Source organism: Ovis aries, chromosome 2 (assembly GCF_016772045.2).
Source record: "Ovis aries strain OAR_USU_Benz2616 breed Rambouillet chromosome 2, ARS-UI_Ramb_v3.0, whole genome shotgun sequence".
Classification (NCBI taxonomy): Eukaryota; Metazoa; Chordata; class Mammalia; order Artiodactyla; family Bovidae; genus Ovis; species Ovis aries.
In genome coordinates, this window is record NC_056055.1 from 52,451,674 (window position 1) to 52,468,192 (window position 16,519).

The following is a 16,519-nucleotide window of genomic DNA, read 5'->3' on the forward strand; positions in this document are numbered from 1 at the left end:
AAATTTTCTGTCTTCAATAGAAATTTGACCCCTCTATAAAGTTTCTGTGCTAAGAGTCTATAAATTTCCCACTTGTTGCCTCTTGCCTTTCACACAGTAGTTATTTCTCAACTCTCCTCTACTCAGGCCACCCCCAAGTCATATCAGAGAATGGATCTGGATCGTATTCAAGATTGATATAATCTGCAATCAGTTATCAAATGCCCAGAAACTTAGGGGTTAGATAGTAAATTGGTTTTGGGAAAGGTTTTTGGAAAAAAAAGATGCTTGAAGAGAAGCTGACAGAGGTTACTATGTAGTTAATGTTTCTGATTTCACACACCACAGCAACTTTCATCTTTATTTTATCCAGATCCCCCTTTTTTTTGTCTTCCTATTTACTTAAAAATTTTTTAATTTTTTAATTGAAGTACAGTTGTTTTATAAATGCTGCATTCGTTTCAGATGTACAACAAACTGGTTTAGTTTTATATATGTATATATATATTCTTTTTCAGATTCTTCTCTCTTATAGGTTATTTCAAAATATTGAGTATAGTTCCCTGTGCTATTCAACAGGTCCTTAAACTTTATCCTATAATAGATCTTAGTAAGTAAATCATTCAGAAATGTTTATTAGGAACAGACCCTATTGACTATATTTACTAAGTCTTTTTCTCATCAAACATTTCTGGAATATCTATTGCACTTTAGGATTATGCTCATTCCTGGAGAAGAAAAAGAAGAGAGAAAAGATAAGAAAAAAAGAGGTTCAAATAAGAGTGTTTATCCTCAAGGAGAGCAAACCTAACAGGATATAAGACAAATACACAAATTAAACGAATAGAATAGTGCATTGAAGGAACTCACTGTTTCTTGAACTAAGTTCCATGAGAAAAGTACAAATGAAGGTCTACAGAAATTTGTAGTTTGGATAAACTACTATCAGCTGGAGAAATCTGGGAAGATTCCATAGCAATGACTGGAATTTAAGAGGGGCTAAGAAGGACAGTCAACATTCTAGGAATCAGCAAAATAAAATGGACTGGAAAGGGTGATTTAAATCAGATGACCATTATATCTACTACTGTGGGTAGGAATCCCTTAGAAGAAATGGAGTAGCCATCATGGTCAACAAAACAGTCCGAAATGCAGTACTTGGATGCAATCTCAGAAACGACAGAATGACCTCTGTTCGTTTCCAAGGCAAATTATTCAGTATCACGGTGATCCAAGCCTATGCCCCAACCAGTAATGCTGAAGAAGCTGAAGTTGAACCGTTCCATGAAGACCTACAAGACCTTTTAGAACTAACACCCCCAAAAGATGTCCTTTTCATTATAGGGGACTGGAATGCAAAAGTAGGAAGTCAAGAGATACCTGGAGTAACAGGCAAATTTGGCCTTGGAATATGGAATGAAGCAGGGCAAACGCTAATAGGGTTTTGCCAAGAGAACACACTGGTCAAGGCAACCCCCTCTTCCAACAACACAAGAGAAGACTCTTCACATGCACATCACCAGATGGTCAACACCGAAATCAGATTGATTATATTCTTTACAGCCAAAGAAGCTCTATACAGTCGGCATACACAAGACTGGGAGCTGACTGTGGCTCAGATCATGAACTCCTTATTGCCAAATACAGACTTAAATTGAAGAAAGTGGGGAACACCACTAGACCATTCAGGTATGACCTAAATAAAATCCCTTATGATTATACAGTAGAAGTGAAAAATAGATTTAAGGGACTAGATCTGATAGACAGAGTATCTGATGAACTATGGACGGAGGTTAGTGACATTGTACAGGAGACAGGGATCAAGACCATCCCCACGGAAAAGAAATGCAAAAAAGCAAAATGGCTGTCTGGGGAGGCCTTACAAATAGCTGTGAAAAGAAGAGAAGGGAAAAGGAGAAAAGGAAAGATATAAGCATCTCAATGCAGAGTTCCAAAGAATAGCAAGGAGAGATAAGAAAACCTTCCTCAGCGATCAATGCAAAGAAATAGAGGAAAACAACAGAATGGGAAAGACTAGCGATCTCTTCAAGAAAATTAGAGATACCAAGGGAACATTTCATGCAAAGATGGGCTCGATAAGGGACAGAAATGGTATAGACCTAACAGAAGCAGAAGATATTAAGAAGAGGTGGCAAGAATACACAGAAGAACTGAACAAAAAAGATCTTCAAGACCCAGATAATCACAAGGGTGTGATCACTCACTTAGAGCCAGACATCCTGGAATGCCGAAGTCAAGTGGGCCTTAGGAAGCATCACTACGAACAAAGCTAGTGGAGGTGATGTAATTCCAGTTGAGCTATTCCAAATCCTGGAAGATGATGCTGTGAAAGTGTTGCACTCAATATGCCAGCAAATTTGGAAAACTCAGCAGTGGCCACAGGACTGGAAAAGGTCAGTTTTCATTCCAATTCCAAAGAAAGGCAATGCCAAAGAATGCTCAAACTACCGCACAATTGCACTCATCTCACATGCTAGTAAAGTAATGCTCAAGATTCTCCAAGCCAGGCTTCAGCAATAACGTGAACTGTGAACTTCCAGATGTTCAAGCTGGTTTTAGAAAAGGCAGAGGAACCAGAGATCAAATTGCCAACATCTGCTGGATCATCAAAAAAGCAAGAGAGTTCCAGAAAAACATCGACTTCTGCTTTCTTGACTATGCCAAAGCCTTTGACTGTGTGGATCACAATAAACTGTGGAAAATTCTGAAAGAGATGGGAATACCAGACCACCTTACCTGCCTCTTGAGAAACCTGTATGTAGGTCAGGAAGCAACAGTTAGAACTGGACATGGAACAACAGACTGATTTCACATAGGAAAAGGAGTACGTCAAGGCTGTACATTGTCACCCTGCTTATTTAATTTATATGCAGAGTACATCATGAGAAACGCTGGGCTGGGAGAAGCACAAGCTGGAATCAAGACTGTCAGGAGAAATATCAATAACCTCAGATATGCAGATGACACCACCCTTATGGCAGAAAGTGAAGAGGAACTAAAAAGCCTCTTGATGAAAGTGAAAGTGGAGAGTGAAATAGTTGGCTTAGAGCTCAACATTCAGAAAACGAAGATCATGGCATCTGGTCCCATCACTTCATGGGAAATAGATGGGGAAACAGTGGAAACAGTGTCAGACTTTCTTTTTCGGGGCTCCAAAATCACTGCAGATGGTGATTGCAGCCATGAAATTAAAAGACGCTTACTCCTTGGAAGGAAAGTTATGACCAACCTGCACATTAAAGAGCAGAGATATTACTTTGCCAACTAAGGTCCATCTAGTCAAGGCTATGGTTTTTCCAGTGGTCATGTATGGATATGAGAGTTGGACTGTGAAGAAAGCTGAGCACTGAAGAATTGATGCTTTTGAACTGTGGTGTTGGAGATGACTTTTGAGAGTCCCTTGGACTGCAAGGAGATCCAACCAGTCCATCCTAAAGGAGACCAGTTCTGGGTGTTCATTGGAAGGACTGATGCTGAGGCTGAAACTTCAATACTTTGGTCACCTGATGCGAACAGTTGACTCATTGGAAAAGACTCTGATGCTGGGAGTGATTGGGGGCAGGAGGAGAAGGGGACAACAGAGGATGAGATGGCTGGATGGCATCACTGACTCGATGGACATGAGTTTGTGTGAATTCCGGGAGTTGGTGATGGACAGGGAGGCCTGGCATGCTGCGATTCATGGGGTCGCAAAGAGTCGGACATGACTGAGCGACTGAACTGAACTGAGCTGAAGAAGGACAGGCAGTGGGTGAGTAAAGATGCACGTAGGAGGAAGATTATTTTAGGCAAAGATGGAAAAGTGGGAGAACATTTGACATGTGGGGGTGGTGACTCTACGGATAGGCTGTGGGTAGAGATCATAGAGGGTCCAAACCAAAACTGGAGAGTCATTATGATGAAAGAAACTTACTTGCAAATAATACTGCCCCGTGATTTACTATGACAAGGCTTAATCTGCAGCGAACAAGCTATTGCTTTCCACATTTCTGGTTGGCACTTTTTAATGTCAAGAACAGGTATGTTGATAAATGGCATCTTTATGCTTCCTTTTTCCCACAGCTTCATGTCATTCATGGCTCCTTGATCTGACTGAGCATTGCAACTCCTGAAAAGTTCTGTTGGCCTAAAGAGAAAAAAGGCCAGAAGGAATCAGAGGCAATTATATTCTAGAAAGAAGCAATGTGTAAAATCTTGACATGCCAATGTATCAGGAAAATAAATTTTTTTAAAGAAGAAAGTGCATACAACCCATCAAAGAATGTTAACTTTGAATGTATGAAGATTCAAAGTAGACATCAGCACTAAGACTCTGATTGAAATTTTTCTTTATAATACAGATTTTTGTGAGGCACTTAAAAACTTCAAAACACTGTAGACTATCATCTCAGACCATACTATTTCTTTCATCTCATTAAATAAGTTCAAGTTTTAAAAACTGAGGTATAATTTGTAAAAATAAAATTTATAGATCTTATGGTTAGTTCAATTTGACAAACATATACATTCACATGGGCATATCCAAATCAATGAGCAGCATTTCTATCCTGTTAAAAAGTTCCCTTGTGTCCCCATCTAGTCAACGCCCTTCCCTGCTACTGCACCCCAGAGGCCACCACCATTCATATTCAGATCACCAGAGATTAATTCTCAAATGGAATCATACTGTATGTAGTCTTCTAGGTCTAGTGTCTTGAGCTAAAGAATCTTGAGATTTACTCATGTTGTGCATATAAATTGCTTATTCTTTTTATTGTTCAGTCGTATTTTATTAATAAATGTATCACAATTTGTTTATCCCAGTGGTTCCCAAACTTTTTGATCTCAGGACCCATTTACACTTTTGAAACTACTGAGTTCTCAAAAAGCTTTTGTTTATGTAGACTATATACACCAATACCCCATCATCATATTATAAATCAAAACAGAGATTTTTAAAGTACTTATTAATCCGTTTAAAATTATAAACCCATTACACGTTAACAGAAAGAAGAGAAGGGTAGGTCTGTTTCACGGTTTTGAAAATCTCTTTTAATGTCTGGCTTTATAGAAGACAGCTGCACGTTCATATGTGCCCCTGCATTCAATCTGTAGCTATATCACACCTTAAAGCAGCTGGAAAACTTCACTGTTCACTCTTGTGAGTGAAAAAGGCAAATGTCTTGGTCATGTATGGATGTGAGAGTTGGACTGTGAAGAAGGCTGAGTGCCGAAGAATTGATGCTTTTGAACTGTGGTGTTGGAGAAGACTCTTGAGAGTCCCTTGGACTGCAAGGAGATCCAACCAGTCCATTCTGAAGGAGATCAACCCTGGGATTTCTTTGGAAGGAATGATACTAAAGCTGAAACTCCAGTACTTTGGCCACCTCATGCGAAGAGTTGACTCACTGGAAAAGACTCTGATGCTGGGAGGGATTGGGGGCAGGAGGAGAAGGGGACGAGAGAGGATGAGATGGCTGAATGGCATCACTGACTCAATGGACATGAATCTGAGTGAACTCCGGGAGTTGGTGATGGACAGGGAGGCCTGGCGTGCTGTGGTTCATGGGGTCACAGAGTCAGACGCGACTGAGCGAATGAACTGAACTATTGTAAAAATAGTTTAATCTCATGGGGTTTTGGGATAACAGAACACACTTTGAGAAATGCCAGTTTATTCATTCATTCACTGGTTTAGTGACATTAAGGTTGCTTCTAGTTTTCATGTCTCTTTTTCCTGGCTATGAATGGCACTGTTGGGTTATAACTTTCTAAGAAACTGTCAAACTGTTTTCCGAAGTAGTTATATCATCTTCTGCTCTCACCAGCAAAGTATGAAAATTCTAGCTGATTTACATACTTGTCAGTCTTTGTAGTTAGTCACTCAGTTGTGTGTAGTGGTATATCACTGGTTTTAATTTGCATTTTGCTGATGACTAATTGCAATGAGCACCTTTTCATGCACTTATTGACCATTTTGATATCTTCATTTGTGAAGCATCTTTCCAGCCTTTTGACTTTTTAATTTGTCTTTTTACCATTGAGTTGTAAGAATTCTTTATATATTCTGGCCATTAAGTTCTTTGTCAGATATATGTATTACAAATATTTTCTGTCAGCTTGTGGTTTGCCTTTTCATTTTCTCAATGGTGTCTTTCAATGAACAAATTTTTTAACTTTAAAAATTTATTTGAGATACTATATTATTGGGGTATAATTTACATACAATATAATGTGAAGAGCTTAAGAGTTCAGTTCAGTAAGTTTTGAAAATTATATTCATCTATATAATCAAACCCCCAAATAAAATATAGAACATTTCTATCACTCCATAAAGTTCCCTTATACATTCTTCCAGGCAATTTCCCTTTCTGCCAGAGGCAAGGACTTTCTGATCTTAACCCTTAATGATTACTTTTTTCTATTCTTGAACTCATACATGTGGATGTGTTTTGGGTTGGGCTTCTTTCACTCAATATAAGATTCATCTGTGTTTTGGGGTTTGTCAGTAGTTTGGCTTTTTTTTCTCTCCTGCTAGGTACTAGTTATTCTATTGTTTAAATACCACAATATGTTCTTTCATTCTCTTCTTGATGGATGTTTTATTTATCCACCTCCACTCCCCATTGGAGAAGGAAATGGCAACCCACTCCAGTGTTCTTGCCTGGAGAATCCCCCAGACTGGGGAGCCTGGTGGGCTGCTGTCTATGGGGTAGCACAGAGTTAGACAAGACTGAAGTGACTTAGCAGCAGCAGCAGCAGCAGCTCCCCATTTTGGAGTTCTTATGAATAAGGCTGCTATGTAAGCCTTTTGGGGGAACATATATTTTCATGTCTCTTGGATAAATGCTTCAGAATGAGATTGCTAGGGTACAGATTTAACTTTCTAAGAAATTGCAAGAAAGCTTTCCAAAGTGCTTGAACACATCTTATACTCCCAGCAGCAAATTATGAAAATTCCATTTCATGCACATGCTTGGCAGTCTTCTGATTTTAGCTATTTAGTGTGAGGGAGCATCTCACTGGGGTTTTAATTTGCATTTTTGCATGACTAATGGTAATGAACTTTTTCTATACTAAGTGTTTGGTTTGATGTCTTTTTTTTTTTTAATGTCCTTTTTGATGAAGTGTCCTTGGAAGTTTTTTTGCCCATTTTTCAATTTGACTTTTGCTATGCCATTATAGGAATTATCTATATATACTGGATATAATACCTTTGTCAAATGCATCTGTGTGTGATTGTGTGTGTGTGTACATGTGTGATGTAGGAAATATTTTTTCTCAGACTGTGGCCTGTCTTTTCAAATTTTAAATGGTGCCTTTTAGTCAACAAAAATGTTTACTGTTGAACTCCAGTTCATTATTTTCTATTACAATTAGTATATTGTGTCCTGTCTACAAAATCTTTGTCATCATGGTTGTTTAGAGATTCTCTTATTTTTTTTTCTAGAAGCTTTTATTTTTATTTCTATGACCTATCTTGAATTAATGTTTATGGTGCAAGATAGAAGTTAAGGGTCCTTTCTATTTTCATACAGATATTCAATTGTTCCACCATTATTTGTCAAAAAGCTGTTACTTTTGCATTGAGTTGCCTTGCTTTGTTGAAAATCAAGTATCAGCACAGTGTGGGTCTACTCTTGCTTCTCTGTCATTGACCTGTTTGTCTAAACTTATGCCAATATCATACTGATTTAATTTCTATTGCTTTATAATGTCTTGAAATCATGTACTATAAGGTCTCCAAATTTAGTCTTTAAAAATACTGTTTTAGTCATTCTAGGTTCTTTGTATTTCCATATGAATTTTAGAATTAGACTGCCACTTTCTATTTTAAAAAGTCATTTGGGATTTTGATTGAGATTGCACTGACTAGAGTTCACATTGGTTTCAGAAGAATTAACATCTTAACAATATCAAGATGTTCTAATCTATGAACATAGCACTTCTCTCCATGTATTTTCTGTCTTTAATTTCTTTTTGCAAAGTTTTCTGGTTTCTAGTATAGAGTTTTTGTACATCTTTTGTTGACTTTATCTCTAAGTATTTCATATTTTTTATGCAGTTGCATAGATTTCTTTATAAATTTCATTTTCTAATTATTTGTTGCAAATAAACAGAAATACAATTTGCTTTTTTATGTTAACCTTATACACTATGACTCTGTCAAATTCAAGGATTTAAGGGGAGTTTGTATGCAGATTTTACGTCATCTCCTTTTTCAGTTCCCTCCTTTCTGGGATTTTCTATTTCCACATCCAGCTACTCTGGCAGCCCCAAACTCTGATCTCTTAACTCCTCAGTCCAATACTGCTACTTTTTGCTTGAAATCTATATGCCATGCCAGGGGACTAAGAGTGCCTATGAAGGAAAAACTGTATAAAAGTGGCCCTCACTCAGTGTGGTCTAGATCTTTCATGAGATGTAGTTCTTCCTGCTTTAGGTCACTCTCAAAGGCCTTCAAAACAATTATGTTTTTGTAGTTTGTGTAGGGCTAATAATTGTTTTTTTTTTTTTATTTAAATTTATTTATTTTAGTTGGAGGCTAATTACTTTACAATATTGTATTGGTTCTGCCATACATCAACATGAATCCGCCATGGGCATACACGTGTTCCCCATCCTGAACCCCCCTCCCACCTCCCTCCCCGTACCATCCCTCTGGGTCATCCCAGTGCACCAGCCCCAAGCATCCTGTATCGAACCTGGACTGGCAATTCATTTCTTATGTGATATTATACATGTTTCAGTGCCATTCTCCCAAATCATCCCACCCTCGCCCTCTCCCACAGAGTCCAAAAGACTGTTCTATACATCTGTGTTTCTTTTGCTGTCTTGCATACAGGGTTATTGTTATCATCTTTCTAAATTTCATATATATGCATTAGTATACTGTATTGGTGCTTTTCTTTCTGGCTTAGTTCACTCTGCATAATAGGCTCCAGTTTCATCCACCTCACTAGAACTGATTCAAATGTATTCTTTTTAATGGCTGAGTAATACTCTATTGTGTATAGGTACCACGACTTTCTTATCCATTCATCTGCTGATGGACATTAGGTTGCTTCCATGTCCTGGCTATTCTAAACAGTGCTGCAATGAACATTGGGGTACATGTATCTCTTTCAATTCTGGTTTCCTCAGTGTGTATGCCTTGCAGTGGGATCACTGGGTCATAGGCAGTTCTATTTCCAGTTTTTAAGGAATCTCCACACTGTTCTCCATAGAGGCTCTATTAGTTTGCATTCCCACCAACAGTGTAAGAAGGTTCCCTTTTCTCCACACCCTCTCCAGCATTTATTGCTTGTAGACTTTTGGATCACAGCTATTCTGACTGGCGTGAAATGGTACCTCATTGTGGTTTTGATTTGCATTTCTCTAATAATGAGTGATGTTGAGCATCTTTTCATGTGTTTGGTAGCCATCTGTGAAGCCCAGAGATAAATCCACACACCTATGGACACCTTATCTTCAACAAAGGAGGCAAGAATATACAATGGAGAAAAGACAATCTCTTTAACAAGTGGTGGTGAGAAAACTGGTCAACCACTTGTAAAAGAATGAAACTAGAACACTTTCTAACAGCATACACAAAAATAAACTCAAAACGGATTAAAGATCTAAACGTAAGACCAGAAGCTATAAAACTCCTAGAGAAGAACATAGGCAAAACACTCTCTGACATAAATCACAGCAGGATCCTCTATGACCCACCTCCCAGGATACTAGAAATAAAAGCAAAAATAAACAAATGGGACCTAATTAAAATTAAAAGCTTCTGCACAACAAAGGAAACTATAAGCAAGGTGAAAAGACAGCCTTCAGAATGGAAGAAAATAACAGCAAATGAAGCAACTGACAAACAACTAATCTCAAAAATATACAAGCAACTCTGGCAGCTCAATTCCAGAAAAATAAATGACCCAATCAAAAAATGGTATTTTTTTAATATAAAAAATATTTAATTATATCAGTTTCCTATCAACATACAAGTCATTGAAGGCTGTTTATACTGGCCATTTCCATTGGTTGGCAGGAGGCTCTTTCACCAAAGGATCCCATGGTTTTCACTGAACTGTTTTTCTTGTCAGGCTTAGATCTTTTTCAGCTTGAAGAATCAATCACCTCTTCCACTTGGCCACCCTGAAGTTGCTCTCCTAGTTTTTTAACATCTGGTTCCGCTTTAACCATACTCAGCTTCTCATTTGTAATCTGTTCTATATACTTCCTATATGCTGCATTTTTTAGGTATCTGTCCAAGAACATCAAGAATCTTTGTATACAATATTTTTAGCGTCTCATGTGGAGTCTTACATACAGCTAATCCCACAAGGTCAGTGGTCTTCAGCAAGTCCGCCATGAGAGCAATAATTGGTATTGGTATTAGTTCTATACAAACTGCTCCACCATTACCGTAAGTTAGGAATATGTCCAAATTTAACTTTAAACATTTGATAGATTTCAAATTTTCTCAACCTCTAAGCTAGGTCCTTATTGGCTAATATTAGCTGTAAAGATATCTCTATTTTCTTTCTTAAAATAATAATCTGAATACTTTTAAGAGGATAGAACTAGCTTGAGGTAAACTCCTCAAGGTGTGTTAGCTTGAGGTAAACATCCTATGAACTTCCTTCTGGATCAACTGATTGATTCTCTTCCTTTTTGCCCTCTTGATCTCTGGGCTGTGCCTCAAACATCAACTAGCCCCCTTTTCTTTAGAAATTCTCCCTCTCTGGCTTCTCTGATACAGCATTCTCTGTGCTTCTGGATGCCCCTTTCCTGGTTTTCTTCATTCCTTCTTCAGCCATTAATTCAGTTCTTGGCTCTTATTTTTTAATGATTATCTCAGGAAAACACCTATTCAATTGCTTCTGTAAAGAAAGCTTTTGTATGTCATAGGGGACTCACTGAGTGTGAACTTCAATCAATCTGAAGGGCCTTCACAGCAAGTTGTCATAAGAGGGTATTTGGATGAGTAAATTGTTCACACTGCTTTATTCTACACTGAATTATTTTTTCACTGGTGATGCAGAGGAAGGAGAGAGGAAGAATGGGAGATTGAAGGCAGAGGGACTCTGCATTCCAGAAGTTTGAAGCATCTTTAGATCAGAAGTGGCTTTGTTGCAGTGCTTCCTTTCCCAGTGGTGATTTACCAGATAGAATATAGCCTTTAAAGATGAAATGATAAAGATATACTACCTCCTTTTAACTTCAGTTCAGTTCAGTCGCTCAGTTGTGTCCGACTCTTTGCGAACCCATGAATCGCAGCATGCCAGGCCTCCCTGTCCATCACCAACTCCCGGAGTTCACTCAGACTCACGTCCATTGAGTCAGTCATGCCATCCAGCCATCTCATCCTATCTCGTCCCCTTCTCCTCCTGCCCTCAATCCCTCCCAGCATGAGAGTCTTTTCCAATGAGTTAACTCTTTGCATGAGGTGGCCAAAGTACTGGAGTTTCAGCTTCAGCATCATTCCTTCCAAAGAAATCCCAGGGCTGATCTCCTTTAGGATGGACTGGTTGGATCTCCTTGCAGTCCAAGGGACTCTCAAGAGTCTTCTCCAACACCACAGTTCAAAAGCATCAATTCTTCGGAGCTCAGCTTTCTTCACAGTCCAACTCTTACATCCATACATGACCACAGGAAAAACCATAGCCTTGACTAAATGGACCTTTGTTGGCAAAGTAATGTCTCTGGTTTTCAATATGCTATCTAGGTTGGCCATAACTTTCCTTCCAAGGAGTAAGCGTCTTTTAATTTCATGGCTGCAATCACCATCTGCAGTGATTTTGGAGCCCCCCAAAATAAAGTCTGACACTGTTTCCACTGTTTCCCCATCTATTTCCCATGAAGTGATGGGACCAGATGCCATGATCTTCATTTTCTGAATGTTGAGCGTTAAGCCAACTTTTTCACTCTCCGCAGGAACAAAATCAGAGCTCTTAAGGAACTCCTGCTAAGGAACATTTTAGCAGAGTTCCTGCTAAAATGATCTTTTTTCACTTATTTAAAAATAAGACAATTAATGATAAAATACTTCCATTCCATTTATAGTAATTTGTTCTTACCTGTTGTTAAAATTAGTGCAGTAAGTAAGGTTTCTACAGCCCAACTGGCAAGGTTCCCGGACATCTGCTAAACAGGTCAACATGGACACTTCCACTGGATTATATTCACAAAAGCGATCAAACTCTTGCCAACTCTGTGTATTGCCCCAGCTCATGCTATAAAGTTTAGTACACAGTTCTCTGAAACAAAAGCACAAAGACAGAAACATACAGATAAGCCTCATGAATATTTGATTTGCATAAAACTTAAAACTCTATGAACTGTGCTTTAGAACATAAATGAAAAAAATATATACAGAGATCAAAAGACTAAGACCTATCTTCTAGAATTTAGAGCCCCTAAAAGTAACCTTTTACATGAAAAAGTTAGCTTTATCATCAATCTCTTTTCTTTGCCATGGTTGCTAGAAAGCTTGGTGCTCAATTTAATGTTTAATCATAGTATTTGTACATTCTTATTCTTGGCACAAGTATTCCCCTCTATATTTCTGATCTCTCTTTTACCTTTAAATAACCTGCCTGCAAATGCAGGAGACATAAGAGATGTAGGTTTGATCCCTGGGTCAGGAAGATCCCCTGGAGGAGGGCATGGCAACCCACTCCAGTATTCTTGCCTGGAGAATCCCGTGGACAGAGGAGCCTGGCAGGCTATGGATCATAGGGTTGCAAAAAGTTGGACATGACTGAAGCCACTTTGCAGCAGCAGCAAATCAGCAAATGTAGAGCACATGGTTCTGCTTCTACCAAAACATAGTCCACTATATTTATGTTCCAGTCACATGAGGCAAAAATGTAACTTGATCCTCAGATTCCTTTTAAGAAGCATTATAGGCTTAGGGTTCACTAGCTTCTCCCTGAAAAAGTATCCCAAGCAACTTATAGTCCCTAAGATATACCAAGACAGCCTATATATAAAGGCTTTAAGAATTTCAAAGCTGCTATAAACTATTATATGTAGCAATATATAGTATATATATATATATATATATTATTGTAGTATGTATGTATTCTTATTTTAGTACTCGATGATTACAAAGGAACTTCGGTGCATATACATATATAGCTGAAACAAAATCAGGATCATTTCCAAAGTGATTTCACATATTACACTCGGTAATTTTTAACATTGACAAATGTAATAAGAGTATAAAAAATTAATACATAATATAAAATTTTAATACTACCAGAATATGCAAAGTCACAAGTAAAAATTCTCTACCTCTGTCACATTTTGACTCTTATAATTCCCTCTATAAGGAGGGTATCTTTACTTTTATAAGTTTGCTCATTCACTTTACCAACATTTATTGAGTGCCTATTTCATGTGAGGCCCTGTTTAAGGCACTGGCTATGCAGCAGTGAATAAAAGAAAGAAAGTCCCTACTCTCAGTGGAGCTTACACATCATGGGGATGAGAAAGTTGAGGTACCTTGAGGTACCAAGATCCAACAGGCACCTTGATCTGGAAAATCAGTCCTTTCTCTAGTCCTAACTTTCTGTATGACCTTGGACCTTGTTTAATATCTCAAGTTAGTTTTCTATATATAAATAAGAATTACACAAATTGACATCAGTCATAAGATGATACCAGTCTTGTCAGATTTCATGAATATGAACAAGATGAAAGTGAGAGCATCCAGTAAACCATAAAACCTTACATCAAGATAAGAGATGTAGTGTTTCTTACCAAAATTCTTCTTGGATGACACAGGCATTCCAATCTCCAGTTGACTACAGGGCACAACTCTTTAGTAGACACTCAAAGAATTATTCAGGATCCTTCCCAAATATATACATTTATAATTCCTATCAGTAACCCAATTTCCAATTACAGGACCAACTTAACTTCTCTTTTAGACCTGTTAATTTTCTTTGGATGTTTTCCAAGTTTTTCATATCTTTGGTGAAGTTTAATGAGCTATTCTAGGCACAATTTTTTGGTAAAGTCTATCCAGTTTAGGAAACACAGAGGAATTTCCTGTTGATCCAGTGTTTAGGACTCCATGCTTCCACTGCAGGGGGCCTGGGTTTGATCTCTGGTCAGAGAACTAAGATCTCGTAAGCTGTGTGGTGCAGCCAAAACAAACAGCCCCCTCTCGCCCCCTCACAAAGGACTGCTTCACTCTTTGCATGTCATATTTATTTCAGGATATTATAGTAACGTGGTACATTTTCACCCAAAATATCTCTAATAAAGCAAACTTCTGTTTCATCTGTGTTCTACCATTACTTTATCTCCATTTATTCTTGTCTCTAGATTGTGTTTCCTCGAGTCTACACAAATAGTATTGTTAGTTTTTTATCCCTAAGTGTATCACCTAAATAAATGCCAATATACTGCTGTCTAACTCTGGATACAAGTGTCAACTCAGGTTATTCACCAATATACACAAAAAGTTGATTAAGTTCAAAGTTTCATAGTTTAACAAAAAGAAAATCTCTTAGATGTCAGGTCAAAATATCTACATTGTAGGCTTACTTGAGGATAACCTCGAGGGAAGAATTCATATTGCATCATCTTTAAATATTTAATGGCTGTCAATGCTACTCCTCTCATTCTAAAACACAGTGCTTTTAGCTCAATGTACAAAAACAATGTTCTATATATACATGATGCTCAATAAACACCTGCTGGATGAAAGAATGAGGGATTTTATATCTTCTGAACTCTTTACACAGTGCAAGAATATAACACATATTTCCTTAAATTCATTAATTAAAGTGCTATTTTCTACTGGTTTTAATAAAGGAAAATGAGATACTGACCTACATGTTGAAGTGTTTGCTTTAGAACAACAATGCAGTTTAGCACCATCAAGGCCTGTAGAGGGAGGAGGATGCAGAGTGACTCCAGGGTGAACAGACTGTGAGCTTTCAAGAAAACACTGCCAAAGTGGATCCTGAGGCAAAGGCTGGGTCTTACAACCCTCGATGAGGCCATCAACAATCTCCATTTCTGTTTTCTTAGACATCAGAATTCTCTTGCAGGCACTTTGGCAAGCATGATCTTCAGCTCTGTCACAGCAATACAAACCTACAGTTTCAGAATAGAAGTGGATTAATTAGCTGGTTTTATAGCAGGCATTGCTCAGGCAGAAGAATCAAGTAGTATACTGGAATCCATTACTACTCTGAGTCATGTCAATATCTCCAGGATATTGAGCCTACCAAATTCTCTTTTCATTGCTTTGCAGTGTTGCAAACAAGTGAAAAGCTAAAGGTGGACTAGGTATCTATTATCAGATTCTCCACTGTGCTCATTCATGGGCTCTCCAGCATCATTCCTAGATAAATGAAAGATCCTCTTACACCGAAGAGGTCCTTACATGCAAGGTGTTTTATGTTCCTGGAAAGGATACAGTAGATCAAACTGGAATTATTTCATGCTAGAAACAACTACCTAAAAGGATCATGTTCTTGACATAATGAGAAAGATGACTAATTTTAATAGTAATAATCATAAATACTGTATTTCATCACATTTTGGGATAAAAAGATTTATAAATCTGTACAAATGAATCTAAGTAGCAAATGGCACCTCACTCCAGTACTCTTGCCTGGAAAATCCCATGGGTGGAGGAGCCTGGTAGGCTACAGCCCATGGGGTCGCGAAGATTCAGACACGACTAAGCGACTTCACTTTCACTTTTCATTTTTGTGCACTGGAGAAGGAAATGGCAACCCACTCCAGTGTTCTTGCCTGGAGAGTCCCAGTGACGGTGGAGCCTGGTGGGCTGCCATCTATGGGGTCGCACAGAGTTGGACACAACTGAAGTGACTTAGCAGCAGCAGCAGTAATTTAAATAACACAATAACAAACTCTGACAAGGTATCAGTTTGTTATACTTTTCTATAAAAAACTAGAAAGCAAGTGAACACTTTCAACCAGACTATAGAATTCAAAGGGCTTCTTTGAAGTAGTTTTCTTAGGAGTTTGACTTCTTAAGCCTATTCAGGCATATCTGTTTGTAGCTTTCTTTTCCAGTTTTCCTATATATTAGCACAGACATATGAGATGGTTGTTCTTTTACCCTTAAAACATTTTCTGCCTTTTTTTTTTTTGACCTGCTATCTATCAACTTTGCTTCAGCAGCACCTCTTCATAGCCTAAATGTCAGTGAAGACAGATCTCTCTTTAAAATAAATGAATGTTATTTGCAGCAAGTGCTTCACCCTCTGATTTTCCTCATACAATCACAGAATGTCATAAGCCTTAGCTAGAATCTGGCCAAACAAGGCATAGCACTGCTTTTGAGTTTACAAAAACAAGTCTTTGAATATCCCAGTGTAAGTCAAAACACTGGCATCTGGCTTATAAGCCTTTTGCCAATTTTGCTTAATTAGTCAGTTACTTTAAGTCTGATCACCTCTAAATGAAGAAAATGATTTATAGGCTTTACAAAGCTGAGATTCTAAAGATCCCATAAGGTGCAAGTTCATCAGGAGGTCCTGACTTTTAAAAAGTATGAGAA

The 16,519-nt window shown here is 38.0% G+C and overlaps 1 protein-coding gene and 1 pseudogene across 2 annotated transcripts in view; both read right to left on the bottom strand.

Moving 5' to 3' along the window:
• Positions 1 to 16,519, bottom strand: part of RECK (reversion inducing cysteine rich protein with kazal motifs) — an 83,415-nt gene that overhangs the window by 22,750 nt on the left and 44,146 nt on the right. For both annotated transcript variants that reach the window (XM_012121069.5, XM_042243261.2), the window contains 3 exons: positions 14,814 to 15,081; positions 12,048 to 12,227; positions 3,914 to 4,126 (listed from right to left, as the gene is read on the bottom strand). In XM_012121069.5, the coding sequence (XP_011976459.3) occupies positions 3,914 to 4,126; positions 12,048 to 12,227; positions 14,814 to 15,081 (661 nt within the window). The remainder of the gene's footprint in view (positions 1 to 3,913; positions 4,127 to 12,047; positions 12,228 to 14,813; positions 15,082 to 16,519) is intronic.
• Positions 9,987 to 11,321, bottom strand: LOC105611598 (NADH dehydrogenase [ubiquinone] 1 alpha subcomplex subunit 5-like; annotated as a pseudogene).